The following is a 24,377-nucleotide window of genomic DNA, read 5'->3' as shown; positions in this document are numbered from 1 at the left end:
TTTTATGGCTAAGAAGGGAATTTAATCTATACTTTACAAAGGTTTTCAGCCAATATAGTTAAAATAAAATCCCAACAATTAAGGCACTTAAAGAGATATGCTTGAATTATGTAGACATTTACTTACATGAAACATCTTATTCCCTCTCCTGTGTGTATGAAACAGTTTCTGGCTTCTGCGGCCCTATAGTGTAGCTTAGAAATCCACCAAACAATCAAAGTCATAATATTTACTGAGCACTGATATGAGATTTAAGTGGTACTTAATTAATATGTGTTATATTGATTTGAGGGATTCTATTGATGAAAAGTTTGAAGCTGGAAGTGGTGAAAGGTTTTATAGCTGGGGCGTTGGAATCCATATTTTCTGGGTCCAAATCCAGTACTCGTTCTGCTATACTAGTTTAGAAGCACCTGTAAAGTCAGGCAACAATTCAAAGCAGTACAGAACTGGGTTACACGAGAGACTCAGAGATATTGAAATTAACGAAGAGATTTGTAGGACGTGAACTTTGTCAGAGAAGCCCTCTTAGTTGAGAGTGGACCCTGAGCCAGAACCTGCAGGGTGGTGAGGAAATGGAGAGGTAGAGAAGAGGAGGAAATACATTCTAGGTGCAGCCACATGAGCAGAGGTTTAGAGGGCAGAAGAGTGTGATATTTGTGGGAAAGGGATGCTTTAAAAGGTCAGACTTGATGGGATTCAGGCCACATTGTAGAAAACTTTGACTAATGCCTTGGTGTTAAGTTTTTTGTTTAATTAGAATTACCTCAGTCTTTCAAATAAAGCATATAAAATGTGTACAGTTAAATAATAAAATCCTTTGTTCCCACCATCCCACTGAGAGAGAGAAAAATACTGGCTTGGTAGAACAGAGCTTCCTGGCCGCTGTTCCCCGGCTGTGGAACCCCGGGCATTGAGGTGGCTATGTGGAGCTGGGGCCGCCGAGAGCCTTTGAACTGGTCTCTTCTGGCTTGGCAGCCTTCTCGCTACCTGGCGTGCACTCCAAATCATACCATCTTCTACATGTGCTCTGACTTGGAAAAGGTTGGGAAATACTGCCTTAGAAAGTCCTCTGCATGTGCTTCCTGAGAGCATACCCGGCCCGCCTGTCTCATGAGTCACTCCGCCATTGCTTTTCTCCATAGTTTTAGCACCGCTCTGTGTATCCCTAGAAAACATACTATTCTGCCAGGTTTTGAACTTTATATAAATGAAACCAATTATATATTCTTCTGTGATTTGCTTTACTCAATGGTATATTTTTGAAATTATACCATTATTTATTTTTACTGTTGTATGGTATTCCAGTTGTATGACTGTACAACAATTTATTTCTCTCTTCTACTCTTGATGGCGATATGGATTGTTTCCATTTGTTTTTGCAATATATTACGTACACTGCTATTAGGAACACGTCTTCTGGAAATAATTACAGTAGTTTCAAAGCACAGCATGCTTAAAAAGTGACAGTACTTGTTTGGTGCAGTGTGCTATATGGAGGAGGCTAGTTTTACTGGCCCCAGGCTACAGTTGGACTCCCCGAGGGCAGACGGGACCAATATTTCAGCATACTTGTAAACCCTTCCCAGCACCAAGTGGGGACGTTCTGCTGTAGTTACGTGTGTGAGTAGAGTTGCTGTGCCCCAGGGTACATGCATGCTCACCTTCGCTTGGTAATGCCAGGTTGTTATTAAGAGGATTATACAATTTATACTCTTTCCCAGCAATCTGAGGATTTGGGAGATGGAGTTGAAGTTTTTAAACAGGGAAGTATTTTCTAGTTTTCATTTTCCTGTGCTGATTCATTTTTCTTAGTTCTTGTGAGGCACAGATATTTATGGTCATGGAGTATAGTCACCAAAGCCAAGTTAATCTTCCCTGCTTCTGACGTATGGCCTTGGCATGTCAGCACTGTTTGTGACCTCTGGTGCTAATCAGCCCCAGAGGAATAGCACTGAAAGGCCATGTCTGAGCAGTGGGTCACCGCTCACACATCAAGGGTGATCTCTTAGTAATCTGATTTTATATAAAGTTTATCTCAGGCTTCCAGATGTTGAATTTTTTCACTATTATGCTGTTAAATATTTGTTTTTATCTGTCTGATGCTCTCTTGACTGAGGAATTGTTCTTCAGGGAGTTGTAACCTTTGCTTTGTCAGTTTTTATTGAAAATATAAACAACCCTCTTTAAAAATGGATCATTTTCAAAACCTCTGGAAGCACATTTAGAACTCAATTGAAAGATCAGTGTTATAAAGATCAGTGTTATAAATCAGGCAGAGGCTGATTTATTTAAGCAGAGATAGATAAGCATTTAATTTTTTTCATGAAGATCCAAGAGCAACACTAGGACATTTATTTATTTACTGGTTTATTCATTTAGTCACTTATTTATTTTATTGGCCTTGTTAATACCATCTCCAGACAGCTTTGAGTTGAAGAAGAGGAGGTTTAGTGACCGAGCCCTGGCTGTGAGTATCAGAGGTAATAATTTTCAGGTAGTATATTATGGGCTGTCTCTTTGTATAATTTTTAAATTTTTTTGCCCTACTAAATTGTTTGCTGTTTATCTTTAGGGATTTCATTTAGAAGATAATAATCAAAATTTGTGCTAAAACAGGTAGACATATTTCTCAATATGACTAGAATAAGAATTATTTTTCTTAAAGGCATGTCATATCTGGATTTTAGGAAATAAAGATCGTTGTGTTCATCCCAATGACCAGATGATTCAGTAAAACTGCAGGTCCCATTGGGCACATTAGGTTGAGAGGTTCATGTGACCCTCCCAATTTCTTCTCTTGAGTTCCGAAGTCAGTATCTTCACGTGGGTCCTCAGTACCTCCACGTGGAGGTTCTGACAAGATACCGGATTCTTTGCAGCCAGACTGAGCTCACAGTGCGGTTCTCCAAACCAGGTCCTCTTGTGGTGTCCATGTGTCACCCGCACCAGTGCAGTCTCGTGTGTCAGTGAGAAGGCTAGAAGTGGCCCATGCCCTGTCCGTAGGCCTTCCCTGTGCTCAGCACAGCCTTGACCTTACTGAGGGGCAGGAAGCAGGAGAGAGATCTGTGGGGCAGGCTGCGCAGGGTGGTGGGAAGAACACTGGTTCAGGAGTCAGAAAACGTGGGCTGTAATCTCTGTTCAGACACTCACTTCATTGTGATGAACTTTTTTGCATCCGTTTCCTCACTTCTAAAATTGAGGCAGTTGTAATAACTTCAAAATAGTTCCTTAATTATTGAAGTTTTGTTTTTTTAATCTGCCCATGGCGAAGATAGCAGATCATAGTAAGCTTCATGTATGGTTTGGTAGTTGTCGTTCATGTTAAATCTTTACTCTACTACACTTCTCAGTTTAATTTAATCCTTATAAGAACTCTGTGAGGTACAGATTCTGTTATTTCATTTTATAATTGATGAAACTGAGGCTTCAGTTACAAAATTGATCTATGCCCACAAACTAATAAGAAGCAGAAAAAGGACACCATCCTGTGTTTGTGAGATGAGAGCCCATATTCCTAACAGCTAAGCACTCCTGCGGTGTTCTGTGGCAGCTGTCAACATGATGCAGTCCACATTTTAGAAACACAGATGCCTTGTCCAGAGTATAAAGTCTGTGTTTAGTTGAGGAGTGGATTTTTCACAGGCATCCCTTTTTTGCAGCTTTCTGTTCCTACTGTTCCATGGTGTGTGCCTCCTCAGCATTTGCTATGTGTGACCTTGTTGTTTGGCCTGATAGTCATGATGGAGCAGACATGTTTTGTAATGACATTTGCCAGCTAGTGAAGCATTTGTGAGGTGTCAGTATTTAACATAAATACTTTAACATAGGGATGCTTTTTATTGAGACGGTATTTGTTGTAAGTAAATCTATAAAGTCATGATCCCTCTTCAATACTAGCATTGTCTTGAGTTCCCTGTTCCTCTAAAGTACAAGCAGATGGATGGCTATCTGTCAGGGCAGGCTGGATATATAGATCTCTAAGGGCATTTATAACGTTAGGAGTCTGTCCAGTGCCAATTGCTGTGTAATAGATCAGTGCCTTTGTTCAAGCTGGAGTAACTGGAAAATATGCATTATAATGAGACATATAAAGATTAATACAATTTTGTTAAATTATATCATCTTAGAGCTTACAATTTCTCTTGTTTTTTCCCAGGGCAAAGGACTGGATGCAGTTGTTCTGAGTCTGCTCATTCTAGATGGTGAATCAATCTACAGCCTGACCTCGAAGCCTATACTGCTGCTGTTAGCACGAGTTATCCTAGTGAATGTAAAACATAAACTGACAGCTCTTCAGGTGAGGGAAGAAAAGGCGCCGGGACAGTCATACCCAGATGTGACCTTGGTGCTGATTAGCATCAGACTTTAGTGTGATGGTGACATTATCTTGATACTTCTGTTCTCTAAGTTGTCTTCTAGGTGCTTAATTTTAAAATCTGATGAAAATAAGCAAAACCTTTCTCTTCTCATGAGATTTAGCTGGTATAAAATGAGATTATATAAGATTGATAAGGTTTAATAAGATTAATCTTATTAATTAATAAAATTTAATAAGATTGAGTATATGTGTGTATGTATGTATGCGTGTGTATAAATGTTCATTCCCTGAATCTTACACATAGGTTTAAAAACATCCTTCATAATCTTGTATGAATTTCATGTAAGGACAATGAGCAATAGGCAGAATTTTAGCACTATTGCAGTGGATCTTAATTACTGTTTCCTGGCTCACATCTGACTTTGTTTCATTATTTGGGTTGGATTGAGTAGAGCATTTGTTGAGTATCTGTTACATGGTTTCTTTAGGTCACATAAATTAGTGAGAAGAAGCCCTCATACTCACAGAAAGCTAATAGGCAGTAGGAGGTGACAACAACCACGAGGAAAATATAAGGGCTGAAAATATAAGGGCCGTCTTTGGAGGTTTGGGGGAGGTGTCAGCTGTGGTTTGTGCAGTCTGTTCTAACTATTCTGTCTAACTGTTAACCCTGCATTGTGGTGTTAAAGCAGCTGTCGACATGTGAAGGCATGGGTGTGACTGTGTTGTACCAATAAAGCTGTATTTATGGACACTGAAATTTCAATTTCATATGTTTTTCACATATCACAAAACGTATTCTTTTTTTTTTTTTTTTTAATGAGTTAAAAATGTGAAAACTATTCTTTCTTCTTGGGCTGTACAAAAACGGGGTGGGCTGGAGTTGGCCGACAGGGTGGAGCTTGCTTATTCCTGTTCTGGTTGTTGCAACTTGGGAACACAGACTCTATATTGCCAAAGCAAATCTAAAGTTCATGTGAACCTTCTAATTTCTAAGTGTTGGCAGGAAAATTTTAAGAAACACAATATTTCTATGGGCAAAATGTAGACTTGGTTTGTACTGTATGAGGACTTACTTTCGTCAGTATTTAAATTTAGACAGAGAAGAGTTAAGAAGGGAAGTGATATCTGTATTAGCAACTCTCATGAGAGACAGGATTTATCTGGATTCCGTTGCATGAGAAGGGTTTTTAGTAGATGGGTTTCAACATGTCCTGGCAGGTATAAGGTCTTATCTTTTATTTTTTCAGCGACATTAGTTTGAATAAAAAAAATTGCCCCAACTTGATCTGATTTAAATGGTCCTATAGACCAACTCACACTTGGCTCCAAAGAAAGTATCATTGAGGCATGAGGCTGCCAGATGGTGTTATTTTCTTTCTGGTGAGACTAATGGTCATCAATGAGTGAGTGATACAGTTTTAAGTTTTGTTGGTGGAAGATGTTCATCAACAAGTATGTCAAGCATCATTTGAATAAAGATACACATGTACTGTCAACAATTTAGGAGAACAAGTTAAGCTGTGAACGGCTGGTTGTGGAAGTCGTACTTGGTGGGGTTGGAGAGATAGTTACCTGAAATTCTTGGTAGATGCTAAACAACTTTTGACTTCAGCTTAAAACCCTGTTTGCTTATTCTACATCACCACACAAAGATCATTCTTTGCTGAAATCTTGCCTTTCAATTGACACATTACAGTTTTTTTTTCCTTTGGATCTTGAATATATCATGCTCTAAATGATGATGTTAAAGTGACTTCTTTGATGAATGAAGATAAAATGATGAAGCATCACATAATTATCCAAGTTAATTTCAATCTTTTAAATTAATTTTGAATAAGTTGGCTTCTAAGAAATGTATCAAATTGTTTGTTATGATTTTTTGTGGGACAGTAAATGATGATGTTCCCCCACCCTCTGATCTGTGAAGTATGTAGACTAGTATTAGTGATATGTAAATGTTGAGTGAAAAGAGTCTTGGCTTTGAAATCAGACCAGAGTCTGTCTGGCTCAGCCACTGAACACCTGTGTGACCTTATGCTAGTTAATTTCTCTGACTATCAGTTTCCTTATTTATAAAACGGAATAAGTTTATTGGGTGCCCTTTGAGTGCACCGATGCTTCTTCCCTTCTAGGAGGTTGTTGACGAGTGTGACTTCTCAGTCAGGACATTCTGTAATAAGTTCGAAAATCAGAAGACAGGATCTAGAGACCATCTAAAAGCAAGGCTGCAAGTTTCCTTTTTCATTTTTTTTCTAATGCCTCAAATTTTCTATTAAGCAATTGTTGGCAAATAGAAAAAGATGTTTTTATTTTTCTAGTAGAAAATAGGCTATGCTTTATTTGTTTCACACTCCCCCTTCTATGGAAGGACTTTGGGTTAAGAATTAGTTTACGGATCTGATTTTTAAGAGTTCAGCATCTTACGTCGTATGTTTTCTTAAAAGGGCAATCTCTTTGGATCTATCTAAGTTCCCATGTCTAGAAAAGGAAAGAATACACTGCCAAACCTGACTCACTTATTGCTGACAGCAGATAAGGGACAGATAATTGATACGAAGACTGACTTCATTAGCTTTGCTGATAGTAAAAGAATGAGGCAACACCTCAGGGAATTAAATTAAAGATGATGTGAAACTTCTTTCTGTTAGATAATTCTACCTTTACTTACATGGACTGTGGAAACAGCATTAATAATTAGAAATGATTTTGTCATAGAGTCAAAATTCATTTGTGATTGCATCATTGCTGAGGCAGTTATGTGTAGCAGTTTAGAAGGGAACCAGGCAGATTTACCCCTTAATCAAATGCAGAAGTTCAAGTAAAATAATGCTTTTGGTAATTAAGCATGATCTCCTATTACTGTGTTTTCCCCAAAATAAGACCTATCTAGACCATCAGCTCTAATGTGTCTTTCGGAGCAAAAATTAATATAAGACCCAGTATTATATTATACCCAGTCTTATAGTAAAATAAGACCCAGTATTATGCTATGTTATGTTATGTTATGTTATACCTGGTCTTATAGTAAAATAACACTGGGTCTTATATTAATTTTTGCTTCAAAAGATGCATTAGAGCTGATGGCCTGGCTAGGTCTTATTTTCGGGGAAACACGGTAGAAGGGATTGCTTTTTAAAAAAAGGAAAATTAATTTCTTAACCTTCATGCAGTATAATTCAACATCACATAGTTTTAATTAGATCCAATGCATGATCATACTTGATACTTTAATGAGTCTATCAAAATACTTATTGTCTAACTGTTCACACACGCACATGCATAGAGGAAGAGTTAGAAAAATATGAACCTTTGTCATGGATTTTTCTGGGGAAGGAGGACGGCCTTGAGGCAGCAGGAGAGAGACTGTTTGCTTCTGTACTTACTGGCTTGTTGTTCAGTGTTTTTCTTTTTTTAAATAAGGATGTATTGAACAAGTAAGAACACGTATCAGAGAAGAGAGAAAGCAACTGTGTTCTTAGCCTGTGCGTTAGTCAAGGCAATGCAGTCTCTACCCTCAAAAAATGAATGGACCAGGTAGAGTGAGAGACCTGAAAAATAATGTGGTGCCAACTTCTAGGAACAGTGTAGGAGTTCAGAAGTGAGAGACCAGTGGGTGCTGCGCTCGTGGGACAAAGCTTCACGGAAGAGGTTTCACAAACATGTGGAAGCAATCTTCCCAGTTTTGGGGAATATCTGAATCCAAGGCATTTCTTACTTTGTAGTTTGTGCAAAATACATTGCTTTCAGGAGGATGCAGAGATGAGTAAGACATGATTTTTCATCTTATTGGCTGGAGGGCAGATGACACTGAAAGCTAGGGGTGCCATACATGACTACAGTGGAATGTGTTTGCAAAGGGAGGTACAGATAATGTGCTGGAAGTGCAGATGAGGGGACGTGTCACCCCACAGGAGGTTCTCGTGGGAGGCCTCTGAAAGCTCTTGGTACTTGGGTTCTGGTGCTGACAGTGTCGCAATAGAGCTGGGAGTTTGCAGGAGACAGTTTAAAGGAGGAGATGGTGAGTTCAGAATGGCATCAGGGAGCCCACTGGGCTAGCAAGACAGGCTTTGAGAGAATAGAAGGGAGGGGTTATTCTTGTGGAAGACAGAAGCAGCTTTGGGTATTATTATTGAAGACATAGCAGTGGATGGGTAAGCTTATGGAATAAGTTCAATTTCACAAGTATTAAAAATTCTAAAAATTAATTTCAATTTCATGTAAATTTTTTTTCCAAAGGGTCCTTTTATTTCAACTTACATGGTGCTGTCTTTTCTAGAGCTTGCCATGGTGGACTTTGAGATGTGTGAATATTCATCAGCAGTTGCTTGAGGAACGCTCACCTCAGCTTTTTGCTCTTGCTGGAGATTGTATTGATCAAGGTATGTCGCGGGTTTTTGTTTGATGTGGCAGGTAGATCCATTTTAATTTCTTGGCCGACACATTCCTTTTAGCTTATTTTTTGATAGATAATAGTGACTTTATTTGAGGCTGTTTTGCTCTTTTTCTGGAGGTAGAATGTTACAAATTATTAGGATGTCAGATTATAGAAATTCTTTTTACCTTTGAGTTTTTAAAAAAGAAACCACTATCATTTATATTACCTACTTAGAAAGAATGATTTGTTCTGTGCAGGTCACCGTGATTTTTATCAAAAATTGCTTAAAGGTATTTTAATATTTTATTATTTTTTACTGTAACATATAATGTACATATAGGAAAGTGCCCAAAATATAAATGAAAAGTTTACCAAGTAACTGTAAACCATACCCATGTAAATGCCTCCCACTGCCTTTGTTGCAGATGCCCCTTGTGTTTCCTAGGGAAGCATTTGGAAAAGGAGGTAAAATCTTCAGTGCCTTCACATTTGTTTTCCCTGGGCTCCTGGAACAATTATTCTTGGCAAAAGTTGCCAAACAAAATAAAACCAAACCATATTCTTTTGTATTGAAAGAATACTTAAACACAAATGGGCTTGGACTTGGTAATGAACTTCTGAGTTACAGAGAAGGAATTTGACTTTAGGTGTATGTGTTTCAAAGTCCACACTCCTTTCACATACAAGAGTATGGAGTGAATATGTATGTGTGTGTGTGTGTGTAAGAGTTGGGGGGAGTGGTGATTACCATGGCTCTGGGTGGAGAAGCAGTGATCGGTACTTGGTGGAGGTAGAGCGTTCACACAGGCGTAAAATAACTCTTTTGTGTGTCCTTGTGTAATTGCGAGAAGCTCCTGTACCTTTCTGGAGTCTGTTTCCTTCAAGGCTACATCTGTATAGTAAGGTAGGTCCAAGTACACCACAGGGGACATTAATTTGTGCAGTAATAAAATTACTAAGCTAGGTGATCAGTGGAAACTTAATTTCTCAATTTTTATTTTGTTCTAGGACAGAAATACATAAACATATACTAATATTAGGTAGAATGAACATCTATACATGATTCCAAAAGAGACAGTAAGGGAAATATTCAGTCTGTATACTAATTGAATCATTTATGTTTTTTATATTAGGACTTAGTTTATATTTTTTCAGGGTTTTAGGTAACTTAAGGCTTTGGAACAAGCAAGGCATTTTAGACCAAACTTTGTATATATAAAAATCTTTATTCTGACCTTCAACTTTATATATTAAAAAAAAAAAATTATTATGCCACGGAATTTAAATCTATTTGTATATAATAGCAGATCAGTTGTTTTATTAAATGTAAGAAATTTAATTTTCTTAGTAAAAGAATATTACTTTTCTATACAATGATCTTTCTTAAGTAACAGAACTGAAAAACAGTCTATCCGTTTGCCTGCAGGAGTCTGGTTTAATGCTTTTCGATTACAAAAGTTTTTTATGAGCAAATTTAGCCACTGAACCATCTATATTTTCACTTAGACTAGAAGCAACTCTCTAGGTTGTGAGCTCCTTGAGGGCTGATTTCTTTGTTTTTTTTTACACTTGTTTCTACTTATCATAGTACCTAGAAAATAGTAAATATTTAGCACATGTTTGTTGAATAGTGATAGCTAATGTTTACTGAGCTCCTTCTGCATGTGCTTTTTAGGGAAGAAGTTGTAGAAGTCCCTCCTTTTGTTCTCCATCTTGATTGCAATTTTTATCTGAGCTAATTCCTGTATAAGAGTTTTTCAGAAATGTGAAATATTATAAAAGCTATGAGAAAATTGATCCTACCCAGACACCATATGGGACTTTGAATCATCTTTTAATAGCATTGGCGAGGTGTAGAGTTCTCTGTAAAATGAATTATAAAGTGGGACATGGAGAAAATTAAGACCTAATGTCCCATTTAGCAGACATGGCTTGTCCTCTTACTATTTTCAGTGAAATGAAAAATGTGTGCACACTAAGTCTTCCCCCATTCATGCCATTGCATACAGAGGGTGCCAAAAAATGTATACATATTTTCAGAAAGGAAAAAAAAAATTTAAATTGTATATAAATAAATACATATAAATATATACTGGTAACAAAAGATGAGTACAAGTCGTGTATACATTTTTTCGGCACTGCCGGTATATTTGAAATTAAGTGAGATATACTCTATAAACAAACTTAGTTCAAGGGAGAAATAAGAGTGGGGATAAGCTTCTAGTTTATGAAATTGACTAAAGTTTTGAAAGCCAAGGATGAGCTGAACATTGATAGTAATGGGGAAAAAAGTGGATTTTTCCAGAGGATAGTGAAAGCATTTGGAGGAGGATGGCATCAGGATTTAGCCCACTATTTAATTTTGAAAAAAGTTAATTACATTATACTGCATATAATATTATACAGGTTCCTATACTTTATTATACTTCTATGGAAATGAACAAAAAACAAGGTGTCACTGGCAGTTTTTTTTTTTTAAAGGAAATCAAGTTTGATGCAAGAGCTGTAGGAAAAGTCATGTTTTTTCCCCTTTGTACCATATTATATAAATCTGCATGAACGGTTACATCTTTACCACATCTCTGACTAATATTTATAATGATGACCTTTTATTAAGAAAAGAAAAAAATACCATCCTTATGTGCTATTTTAAAAGGTAGGAACCATAATGGTGTGTTTTAGAGAGAATTCTATTCAAAGAAGTAAAATTAAGTTTCCAAACAGGAAGGGTTAACTAAGAGATGTGGAAAATATGACTCTTTTAAGTGATTCATTCCCCAAGTGGTCTCAGTTCCTTTCTGCAGTGTAGTTCAGCATATTATGTGCTTTGCCTTGCAACTAAGAATTTTTTATGTTGCTGTTCTAGGCTAATCAATGACATTTTTTATTTTATCTAGTCATAAATTGGTCCATTTTGGCTATGTCTAAATAGGTCTGCAGATAGTCTTAAAGTGCAGCATTTCATAAACAATTTTATTTTAAAGAAGTGTTTTGTTCTGGGATTTGACCCAAATCTTGACCAAGCAGTCAGTTATAGCTGAAATACTATTCAGTGTCCAGAGAAGAATATTATATTTGAAATGTTGCCCTTGAAGGATCATCAAAAAGTTGGCAGGATTTCTTTTTTTTAGCCTATGAGACAGAGCAACAATTTTATGAACAACTTTGTGTTTTTGTCCAGGAATGTGTTACATCAGTACAGTGTAGTGGCATGCAGCCCATCAGAATGTCAGCATAACTTTGCTGCACTGATCACATCTATGAAGGGAGTAAGTTAGCATCTTGAAAAGTATGTCGTCCCTCAGCATCGTGGAACGCACACTTCTGAGGTCACAGTCAGGAAACCGTGATTCTCTAAATACTGCGTTAGGGTACATGACCATTTATTGTAGGATCCGATACTGAAAATGTGTTCATGGAGTGCATGAGATGTGATATTGTGGTTTAGCTATTTGAAGACAAGCTCAAGGAGAAGTCACCATCTAAGAGAAAATAGGTTAAAATGCTTTGTCTGAGAATTCCGTTGTGACATCTTCCACATTTCTGTGACTCGGGTTAGATCGTTGCCACATCGAAAGAGTTGTTCTCTTGGTTACTGATGTCTGCACTGATTTTTTTTTATAGTTGGCTACTTTGGAATGAATATTATTAAATATGCTAAATATGATAACCTAATTATAACTATCCATATTTGTTTTAACATCGCATTAACATAATCTCGTGAGAAGAGATTTTGGTTTTAGCATGTGTTTTAAATGTTGACATTTTGATCCAGAAGGTCATGAATATGCATTTCCATAGAGTACCTACTAATTTGTTAAAATAATAAATGTACTTCTGTTGGGTCAACATGCTCCTCTTGGTATTGAAACCTTGTGTCATCCAAAGCTCAGAACTTTGTGTTCGTAGTGGATTCGTTGTTTTCTATCATTCTGTATATCTAGCAGCCAGTTCTTAAATCTTATCAGTTCTTCCCTAAGGTCCCCAAATCCCTCCTTCTTTTCCATTTCTACAACTTTCATCCTAGTCCACTTCTGAAATCCTTCATTTGGAAAGACCCTGTAGAGATTCTCTTGTCTGGCTAACTCATTTACAAAGAATTGAGAATCAGAGCGATTGTCCAAGAGCCAGAACTGTGATCTGGAGCTTCTTACTCCAAATCCTGTTCATTCTTCTTTCCATTACATTTCTCCAAACTGGTCGGTAGGGCAGAATTCTAGTATCTAATAACAATAATGCAGTTAACATTTCTGTAGTGCTTACTCCATGCCAAGCACTGTTCTAAATTTTAAATAATTTAATTCTCATAATTACTCTTATGAGATGAAACTGAAGAGTTGACATAAGATGGGTATAGTGTGCTTTTTTAGAAAATAACTTTTTTGAAGTATAATTAACCTATATTAAGACCTGTTTAAAGTGTACAATTGATGACATTTTACATACGCATGCACACGTGACATTACCACAATCAAGACAATTAACAGACCATAGTGTTTTAAGATCTGTCATGTGGTTCCTATTCTGTCATTTAGTCCGTGTGTTTCCTCAGGTAACTTATCTAACTTCCAAACCAAGGTTCTCTTGGGAGACTTTCTAGGTATAAAATAATGTGATCCTTTGTAGGGCCATCGTTCCATCTATTCTAATGCTGGAATCTACTGGATAATTGTGTCCAAAAAAGTGATCTCCTCCTTCCTTGAGCCCTTTCCAAGATGATTTTTGAGAGGGAGCCCTTTCCGTGGTAGGATCCGTAATTGCTATAAAGTGATTCCTTTTATTAATTAAAAATATCTGGTATTCTGCCACAGTTGCTCGCTAGAGCTGCTTATCCAGTATAGTGGCCACTAGCCACATGTGACTATTTAAATTTAATAAAGTAAAATAAGTGAAATGAAAACTTCAGTTTCACTAGCCACATTTCAGGTGCTCAGAAGCCACGTGTAGTTCATGGCTGCCATGTTGGACAGTGCAGCTATAGCAGTTTACGTCATCACAGAATGTTTTATTGGACAGCACTGCTGTTGAGCAACAGAGAATGACAGGCTAGGTCTGTCCTTCCTACTGCATGGCCAGCCCTTCAGTTACTTAAGGCTGCCATCATTATCTCTTCATGTCTGAAGGGTTGCACCTCACTTGTGGGCGCTTTCTTGGCCTTCGTTCCTTCTCCCTGTACATCAGTGCTGGATTGGTTTTTCTAAATATCAATTTCATGATGTCATTTTTTTTTTTTTACTAGGAGCTATCTTTGATTATTCCCCATTTTATCTTTGACTTTCTATTGCTTGCCGAATTTGATATTTAATAAAAAAAAATTGTTTTGGATGTTTGCCATGTTTGAGTCACTGTGCTAGGTGCTGGAGATATCCGTGAACTCAGTGGGGTAGGGGCTAAGATACAGGTAGGAAAAAAGAGCATAAAGAGGAAGGGATGAAGGAAAGGATGTAATTAGTCTAAACTTGAGAGATCCGCGAAGGCTTCACAAATTGGCTGATGCTTGCACTGACTCTTGCAGAGTGAGTAAGAATTGATTAGGTGGAGAAGTTGGAAAGGGTATATAACATATACAGAGAGAGGAGTACAGAGACGTGAAGCTCCTTTGTGTGTTTGGGAATTTCAGTCATTGGGAGTGGCTGGAGCAGTGTGTGAAGAGCTGTATGTCAGCTGAATGGGTGGGTAAGAGCTAGATCGCTAGGACATTGATTTCCATCTTGTTGGTGAGAGCCATCAAAGGGTTGTTGAATATCTGTTCCCTCCAAGGATGTTTATTGCACACTAACTATGATAGGTGCTAGGCATACAGCAGTGAACAAGACACATGTGGACCCTTGTTTTTGTGAACCTTACAGTCTAGAGGTGAAGTTATAGCCAAATTCTACCCATCTTTCAAGGCCCAGCCCTTATGGCAATGTTTATTCAACCATCCTACCCTTGTGGATTTCCCCTTTGGTACTTATGGCCAATACTACATAATTTCAAATCAAATTAACTGTGTATTGACTAATGATTATATGTCTTTTCTTTCTAGCTTTTCTCCCCCCTCCCCATCCCCTTCTAAGGAGAGAGCAAGGCTTAAACCTTGTTGTAGGATCTAGCACAATTCTAAGACTATATATAATCATTCAGTAGATATTGATTAGAAGTTGTGGGATGCAAGAGAGGGAAATAGTTGGGAAGGGGGGGAGAGAGGCAGGAGAAGGCTGGAAAAACCATAGGAGGCAGCAGTAGGAAACAAAACTTGAGAAGTATGGGGTAGAAGAGAGTTTTTTTCAGGGGAAATGAGTTGGAGTTGGCTAGCACTTTCCTGTTTAGACTTGACAGGCTGTGTACCTTTCTGGTCTTTATGGCTTATATTAGATACCCTCCACCCAGCTATTGAGAATTTTATGAAATTTCCATTTGATTGGCATTTTACTTAGAACACCAGGGTACATTTGGCCAAGAAAATGCAATCTTCTTATTAATCTTAAGCATTTACCTAGTAATTTTATAATTCAGTTATTTCTTATACTTTTTCCCCCTGGAATAATTATTATTTTTTTTTTAAATTTTTATTGGGGAACAGTGTGTTTTTCCGGGGCCCATCAGCTCCAAGTCAAGTTGTTGTCCTTCAATCTAATTGTGGAGGGCGCAGCTCAGCTCCAAGTCGGGTTGCTGTTTTCAATCTTAGTTGTCGGGGGCGCAGTCCATCATCCCATTCGGGAATTGAACCAGCAACCTTGTTATTGAGAGCTCACGCTCTAACCAACTGAGCCATCCAGCCGCCCCACCGGCAGCTCATCATTGCCTTCAATCTAGTTGCGGAGGGTGCAGCTCACTGGCCCATGTGGGAATTGAACGGCAACCGTGTTGTTAAGAGCTTGAGCTCTAACTAACTAAGCCATCCGGCCACCCCTGGAATTATTTTTTAAAGAAGAATTCATCCTCATCAAGTAGGGCTATTTGATAACCCTAGAATATACTTCAGGCAAGAAAGGCAATATATATTCTTAATTATTTTTCTTTAATTACTAATAGTTTAGGATTAAAAAAAATGGAAACACAAGCACTTCTAGTTGCAAGTACAGTATAAAGAACTCCCTGTCCCGAACCATTTAAAATAAGTGGCTGATGTGATGCCCTATCACCCCTGCATACTTTATTGTGTTTTTCCTATATAACCACAACACAACCATCCAAATTAGGAAATTAGCAGTGATACATTACTACTATTTTATTACTACCATTCAAGATTTGCTAGTTGTCCCAAAAATGTCTAAAATGATCCAATCCAGTATCAAGTGTTCACTTAGTTGCCATATCCCTTTAGTTTCTTTCAATCTGGAAATATCACAGAAGTTATGTTGTGTTTCTCATTACATCCTATCTGATAGTACACAATTTCATTTTGTCTCACTATCGATGAGTAACTTTGGTTACTTGATTAAGGTGGCATTTGCCAGTCTTCTTCACTATAGAGTTACCCATTTTCTTTTTAAATTAAAAAAAAAATTAAAACAGCTTCGTTAAGCTATAATTGACATACAGTAAAATAGATATAATTAGTGTACAATTTGCAAAGTTTGGACATAAGTTTATACCCACAAAAGCATCACCACAGTGGAGGTAATGAGCATATCCTTTGTCCCCGAAAGTTGCCTTGTGCCCCTTGGGAGTCACTTTCTCTCTTCTCCTCCTTCCTCATCTCTCCTCCAGCCTCCTCAGGCAGCTACTGATCTGTCCATCACTGTACATTAGTTTGCATTTCCTAGAATTGAATGAAAATGGATTCATAGAGTCAGTACTCTTTTGTTTTTCCCGGGCTTCTTTCACACAACATAATTATTTTGATTCATCCATATAGTGACACATAACAGTAATTCATCCCTTTTAATTGCTGCTTAATAGTTGGTTAGAGTGCGAGCTCTCAACAAGGTTGCTGGTTCATTCCTTTTATTTCCATTATAGGGAAATAGCACAGTTTGTTTACCCATTCATTTGTTGATGGAAATTTGGATTACTTCTAGTTTTTGGCTATTACTCTTTATAATTAATTAGTGTTATATGGCGAGGTACTTAGAGAAGTCTCCTATTCTTCACCTAACTTTGAATTTATGCATTTATATATTGATAATTAGTATGGACCCGTGGATTCCTAATTCATTCAATGGATTATAACTTGTTACTAACTATCATTTTGATGCTCAAACTATTCCAGGTTTGGCCAGTGGGAGGTTGTTCAAGCTGGCTTCTATGCTGTTTTGACATATCTTTGAGCACTTCTTTGTTTTCTGACACAAGATGTTTTAGCCTCATTTTGTATTTCCTTGCTCCAGCCCTGAACTCAGTCATTTCTCCAAGGAGCTCTGGTTTCTTTTAAGGCCTTTCAACAGACATAGCTAGAAAGTATGTATATGGGCGTATAGACATACATATGTACATCTATGTCTATATATTAGAACAATGAATTTACGTCATCTTCAATTCCAGTTCATTATCGCCAGGTTTATTCTAGTCTTCGCTCTTCCAAATGTGTAACTCCTGTCTCTGACAGTGAAAACCCAGGCTCCCGTTATCCTCAGTAGAGGTACAATCTTCCCCTGTGTAATCAGACTCCCAGCCTGGTAGACTGTCCTTTCGACTCTACCCTCGAGTCTGCAGGCCCCTCCCTTGGCTCTGGCCTTATGGGACACACAGCTTAGTCCTTGACCTGGTTCTGTTGGATGCAGGGCAAGTCCCTGGCCCTGTCAAACACACCCGTTGAGACCCCAACCCCAAACATACCGGTCTAGTCTCTGACTGATCCCCAGCCCCAGCAAACGTCTGGGTGAGCCCGGGCTTTGCAGACATGCTGGCTGAGTCTCTGTCAAGCCACCACATCTGATTTTGATGAACGCATAGCTTGTGTCCCCAAATTCTGCAAGCACTCCAGATGAGGCCCCTTTTGAGACTTGTTTCTAGCAAACACAATGGTTGAGTCACCAGCCAGGACCAGGCCCCAGCAAACATGCCTGAAGCCCCTGACCCTGACCAAGGAGCTCCAGTTACAATGTAATCTTGCAAAGTGTTTCTATCCTTGATTGCTATTTTACCCTTCTTTTCTTAAAAGGAAAATCTTGTTCCTAATAATGTGAGCATAATTACTTGCTTTATTCTACATATAAAATGTTTCAATGGGGGAAAGAATAGTCTTTTCAACAATGATGCTGGGGCTACATACAATACACAAAAGTTAAATTGAAATAGGTCAGACACCTAAAGGTAAGAGCTAAACGTATAAAATTCTTAGGAGAAAATATAGGCGTCAATCTTCATGACCTCGTTTGGCAACGGATTCTTAGATACGACACCTAAACAATGAGCAACAAAAGACAAAAATAGATAAATTAGACTTCGTCAAAATTTAAAAACTTGGGTTTTAAAAGATACTATCAAGAAAATGAAAAGACAGTCCACAGATTGGGAGAAAACATTTGCAAATCATATGTCTAATAAGGGACTTGTATCTAGAATATATAAAGATCTCTGATAACACAGTAATTAAAAAGATAAATGACCCATTTGAAAAATGGGCAAAGGATCTGAATAGACATTTCTCTATAGAAGATATCCAAATGAACAATAGCACATGAAAAGATGTTCGATATCATTAGTCATTAGAGAAGTGAAACCACAATGAGATGGCAGTTTACACGCACAAGGACAGCTATAAATTAAAAAGTCAGATAACGACAAATATGGTTGAGGATGTGGAGAAATTGGAACCCTCATACACTACAGGTGGGAATGGAAAATGGTATCACCACTTTGGAAGACAGTTGGGCAGTTCCTTAAACAGTGAAACACAGAATTACCATCTGACCCAGCAATCCAACTTCTAGGTCTATATACCTAACAAATGAAAACAGGTTCACACAAAACCTTGTATGTGAATGTTTATAGCAGCCTTATTCATGATAGCCAAAAGATGGAAACAATTTGAATGCCCGACTGATAATGGATAAACAAAATGTTGTATATCCATAAAATGGATTCCATTGTAATATTATTTAGCCAGAAAAAGAAATGAAGTATTGATCCATATTACAGCACAGATGAATCTTGAAAACATCACGCTAAGTTATAGACACCAGTCACAAAAGATCACATATTATATGATTTCATTTATGTGAAATGTCCAGAATAGGCAAATCTACAGTCAGAAAGTAGGTTAGTAGTTGTTTAGTGCTGTGGGAGGGATGGCGAAGAAGAGAGTGATAGCTAAAGGGTATGGGATTTATTTTTGAGGTGATGAAAATGTTCTAAAATTGGCTATGCTAATAGTTGCACATTTCTTTGAATATACTAAAAGCCATTGACTGTACGCTTTAAATTGATGAATGGTATACATGTGAATTATCTCAATAAAGCTGTTAAAAAATTTAACCTTGCAATGTGTTTATATCTTTGATTTTATATTTGTATTGTTCTTTTCTTAAACTGAAAATTTGGTTCCTAACAATATAAACGTAATTACTTACTTGCTTTGCAGCATACTCGTATATAAAAATTTTTCAAAACAATACCAGCATTCCTACTAACAATAAGATCACTGAATAAGGCTCAAGATTTCTTTGCAGCTTTCCTTGCCCTTAGAATATATTACATTAAGGATGTAATATACGAATGCTCATTAAGAGCATTGAGTATCAGCAGATCCAGCTTTTCTTAAGTGTGGTTTGCGTGGAGGAGACCTACTGCAGGCTATTCACTGTGCACTTTATGTTTGCCTGCCTGTCTTGCCATTTGCTGTAAGACATGTACATCTTGACTTTTTATTTGAGTCCAGCGAATCTCTCTAACAGGCTGGTAGTCCTTAGACAAACACTATCTTTCTTTTTCAGACTCATTTTAATTTTAGTTCACAGTCAGACAAAGGCTGTCTGTTTCTTAGCTATCGGTGTCTTTGCCAGGTTACTAGGTGATAAAGCAGATTGGTTTTTATGTCTTCACCTCTATATCTTTGACCTTAGTTCTTCTTTGCCAAATCCCTCTCCCCATTTTTCCAAGGAGCTTGGATTTAAATCCTGGCCTTGCCACTGAACAACTGAGGTGATTAGTCAGTAAGCTGTCTGAGTGCAGTTTTCTAATGAATTAAGTGGGGACAGTGCCAACCTGAGAGACTTCACTGTGAGAATTAGATAAGACAGAATGTAAAATGGCTACGGCTGGGCAGCGGAGGTATTCAGTAAATTTTCTTTCCCTTTCAGCTTGAAGGATAGATAATGGATTCTCAGTCTTTGGACTTAGGAAGTTCGTTTTCTCTTTGTTCATTAGGCATTTATTCTTACGGCCTGTTTTGTGAAATGCTGATGAACCCATTACTGAAAACATTTGTGAGGGATTGTTTGTCAAGGCTGTTGTAGAGGGATGGATGAAGTGACCTGTTAGACACCCCCTGTATCTTGGTGTATAGCCCCTTTAATTACGTACAATTAAATTTTTTTCCCCAATTACAGTTGACATTCAGTATTATTTCATATTAATTTCAGGTATAGAGCATGGTGGTTAGACATTACATATAATTAATGTTGACAAATCATTTTATTTCAGATACTGTGATACTAGGTTATCCTTCCATCTTTTTTTCCCCCCCTTCTTCCGGCTCCCCCCACCCCACTCCGGTTCAAGCCATTGTTTCTCAGTCTAGTTGTGTAGGACACAGCTCCCTGGCCCATGCTGGTATTATGAGCTCCCCCGCTTCTTCCCCACACTGGCTGAGGCAGTCGGTCACTGGTGGGCTCTCATGGCAACTCACAGCAGCCCAGCTCCAGGGAGAGCTGTTGTTCACAATCTTAGCTGTAGAGGGCGCATGTGGCCCATGTGGGAATTGAACAGGCGACCTCGGTGTTAGGAACACGGAGCTCCAACCACCTGAGCCACCGGGTCAGCCCTATCCTCCCATCTTTTCATGTCCGGTAGTTAGAGAAATAAATTAGAATGTGACTGCCAAGCCAGTATTCATTCATTCTCTATTTGTTACTCACATTGCCTTAGATACATATGGATATTTATCTGTTTCTCCTTTTAAACAAGAAAGTCTACATTCTTTATGAGGGCAATCAGATTTACTGTGTTGTTTAGTTCTTTGTAGATTCATTTGGTGCTTTGTATCATCAACCCATTGTGTTGCCGTATTTTTTTTTTTACAGCACGATTAAGACAAGCACTCTAAAATATGAAAGAGCAGGGTTATGAATCATGTTTCCTAGGATTGTGTAGAATAAGGGAGGTAATGTATATAATGTCCTTAGCTCCATGCTTGGAACATACGAGTATAAGTGCTCAGGGAATGCTAACTCTGAACTGTTACTATATGTGTGTTCTTCATCTTCCAGATGTAAAATTCTTTTAAGAGTAAGGTCAATGTAGTATGTACTTCACAGATACTCATTAATATAATTCAAACTCGTTAATATAATTCTCATCATAGTTTCTAATGTTTCATCTTTTGTCTTGCAGTGATGAAGCTGGAGAATCTGTTTGTAGATGATTCAGGTCAATGTTTGGCTATTCAATTCCATCTGGAATGTGCATATATGTATTTATATTATTACGAATATAAAAAAGCAAAAGATCAGTTCAGTATTGCTAAAGATACCAGCAAGTTACAAATTGAATTGACAGGTAAGACTTTTTTCACCTTTTGTGGATAATTGATTTATTTTTATGATAAAGCTACCAGATACATTGGCAGTTTGGCTGTATTGTGTGGTTATATTTGGTTTTCTATGTCTTGTTCTTTACAAAAATAGATTTTAAAGATTTTATCTTAAAAATTTAGTTTGACAACAAATTTGAAACTATATAGTTCCTTTATTCCTGGAAATGCCCCTTTATTTTCTAATGTAGGTAGACACATGTAGTAATGTATAGCAGCCTGGCAGTATGCGAGGGAACTTCTGACTATTTCGTTGTGGATGTGGCCCTTTAAGACCCCTCCGGAGTCCCAACTTTAGTTTGGCCTTTCTCAGTTGTGCTCTCTTATAAATATCCACCGTGGCGTCCATCCTGCCTTTTTTGTATTCCTTCCGAACAGAAATTTTTGACTGCTTTATTTAGATGTTCCCTCAATGTCTTAGAACACTATCTGGCATATAGTAGGTACTCAGTAAACATTTGTTAAGTGAAGAAATAAATGACAAAATGTCTCCTAAAACCTCTGTTTCTCCTGAATACCAAATAAGAAACAATGATTTCTTTTAATGTATTGCTCTGTCTCTGGTGTCTCACAATATAATTGGCTTTCATTATTGAATCCATTAATGAAAGTCAGATATCATCAGCTGGTCACACCATTTATACCTGTTGAACCTGAGCTCAGCATACCAGGCAGTGACTTCCTGTCCGTGAGTGTTGAAATGATTGAACCTGTATGTCCTCCTTAGGCGAGGTCTAGATTATCTCTAAGGCTCTTTCTCAGCCCCCAAACTCCATGTTTCTTAGCGAGTTATATAATAAAATCCTTCAGATATCTTATGAGTTACATATGAGTTTGTGGCCTGGTCTAGCTGTTAGCCATCTTTTATTCTATTATTTGTGTAGGAAAAATTACTAAGTACCAAGTTTACAACTTTTGGAACAATAGCCATGTGTAAGTTGGAGTCTTGTCTGTATTTGAAAATATAGTTGCAAATAATATACCTTGTGAGGTTACTTTCACAGATTATGTTTTTGGATGTCGTGGTCCTCCTAGGAGACTTTTGGAACTACTAACAAGCTAATAGCACAGTGATCTGGATGGTCAGCTTTAACTGTTAGTGTGTTTACTAGCTCGTTCTTCCTAATTTTGTCCAAGTTAAGAGTGAAGAACTTAAAAGTACAAATGTGGTGCTCACAAGTATAAAATGAGAATCAGATTTTTTTTTTCCATTCAGCTGTAGCCTTACTATAAAGTAAGCAGTGTTAGACCATCTCAGTAGCGATTAGTGTAATGTGTTTAAAAGGTTGATGTATAACATGGAGCCAGACTCACTGCAGGATAAAATCCAGACTTCTTAGACTGGTCTTTGTAATCAAGGGCCTTTGTAATCTGACTCTTGCCAGAGAACGGATGTTAGAACTTTTGCTTCTCTTAAAGCTATTCTGCAGCAAGTTATTTCAGATACAAAATGAAAAACACTGTGGTGTGACATGAAGCCAGATGCTGTGAGAGAAGCGCTGTCCTTAAGCTCTGGCTGTGGGACTGAGAAGCCCCGTGATCTTACTCGGAATCTCCACTTTTTCATGTTACATGGAGATGATACGATTTCTTCTACCCGTGACACTTAATGAGTTTCTCTTTTGAGGGAATAGGTAGTTTGATGGAAAAGTAAGTATATAGAATCTGGTGACAGAAATACTGGGTTTGAGTTCTGGCCCCACAGCTTACTGGCTTTATAACTGTGTAAGGCATTTAAAAATCATCAGTTGGCCTCAGGTTTCTCTTATATGAAAGGGAGAGAACACCTTACAAATTCTAAAGCACTCTGAAAATATGGCTCTTTATGACGGCACAGTAGGTCTGATTGACAAATCAATTAACAGACTTTTATGTGTTTTTCAGGTGCTTTGGGAAAAAGGACACGATTTCAGGAGAATTACGTGGCACAACTTATTCTAGATGTAAGAAGGGAAGGGAATGTCTTTCCAAACTGTGAATTCAGTCCAGCCCCGACGCCTCAGGAACATTTAACCAGGGTGAGTAGGATCGTGCGTTGCATAAATTAGTGTCTAAGTCTAACCAGGTTCCATAGGTGAGTTTCGTAGAAACACTGAAGGGGGTGGGAAGAGTCTTCATTTTTGTCCCTTCTTGAGCTTTTTCAAGGTGGCTGGGGGGTGAGGGAGGAACCCATGTTTAAGCCTTTTTTACCCTTACATAGAGATAAAATGGTGGTGGTCTTCTAGTCTTTGGTAAACATGAGTTAATAATGCAGTTAATGATGTGTGTTCCGCCCCCCCCCCCCACCTTGAAGAAATGCAAAAGGCAGACTGAGTAGAGAATAATTTTTCTAGTTACTACCATATTTGTTGCCTTAATTTTGCTTTCTGTGGATATTTTTGAACATTAAGAGACTTAAAATGTCTTGAGCTTCTTCCAAATATATAAACAGATGATCAGAAATCATTTTTACTAGTTTTCTGATCTGTCTTATTATTCTGTCATTATTGGGCTAGTTCCTGGCTTAGTAAATTTTTCTTGATCTGGCTAATGCTGTCTTTTCCCGTAACTTGAATTTATGGCTCTTGGTCAGTTTACCTACTTACAGGCCTTTTCATCTGCTTCCATGGAGGCCATTAGCATTTATACTTTTGTATCCCAAAGACCCTAAACCAACTTTTTGGTTGTTCTCTGGTTGATGTTTTTGTCTTTGAAGCCCATGTTTTGCTACTGTTCATTCCAGAGCTTGCAAACAAATTTACCTTGGGTGCATTGAACACTAAATTCTTTTCCAAACTGAAAATAATGCCAAGGGGGCTAGGGATGGCAGCAGTCAGGATCCCCGAGGAAGGCCTTTGATGGGATGTTACATACCTCCTGGGCTTACTCCAGTCCTCTGTTTGCTTTGTGATAACTTCCGGGAGGAACAGCTATTGATTCTAAAGGGGAGAAGGAAGGGAGGGAGAGATTGAGAGAGAGAGAGAGGGAGGAAGGGAGAGAGGAAAGAAAAAAGGGAGGGA

General features: G+C 37.9%; 1 protein-coding gene across 2 annotated transcripts in view; it reads left to right on the top strand.

The window, feature by feature from the left end:
• The window catches only part of TTC27 (tetratricopeptide repeat domain 27), a 142,462-nt gene that overhangs the window by 5,068 nt on the left and 113,017 nt on the right, over positions 1–24,377 (top strand). The window contains exons 4-7 of one of the 2 annotated variants that reach the window (XM_019741708.3): positions 4,160–4,300; positions 8,601–8,703; positions 21,180–21,344; positions 23,263–23,396. In XM_019741708.3, the coding sequence (XP_019597267.3) occupies positions 4,160–4,300; positions 8,601–8,703; positions 21,180–21,344; positions 23,263–23,396 (543 nt within the window). The remainder of the gene's footprint in view (positions 1–4,159; positions 4,301–8,600; positions 8,704–21,179; positions 21,345–23,262; positions 23,397–24,377) is intronic. The other variant, XM_074331880.2, reaches the window with a different exon arrangement.

Source organism: Rhinolophus sinicus, chromosome 2 (genome assembly GCF_057876585.1).
Source record: "Rhinolophus sinicus isolate RSI-liver-muscle chromosome 2, RSI-T2T, whole genome shotgun sequence".
Taxonomy (NCBI): Eukaryota; Metazoa; Chordata; class Mammalia; order Chiroptera; family Rhinolophidae; genus Rhinolophus; species Rhinolophus sinicus.
Note: the sequence above shows the minus strand (reverse complement) of the source record. Positions and strands in the feature narration are given on the sequence as shown.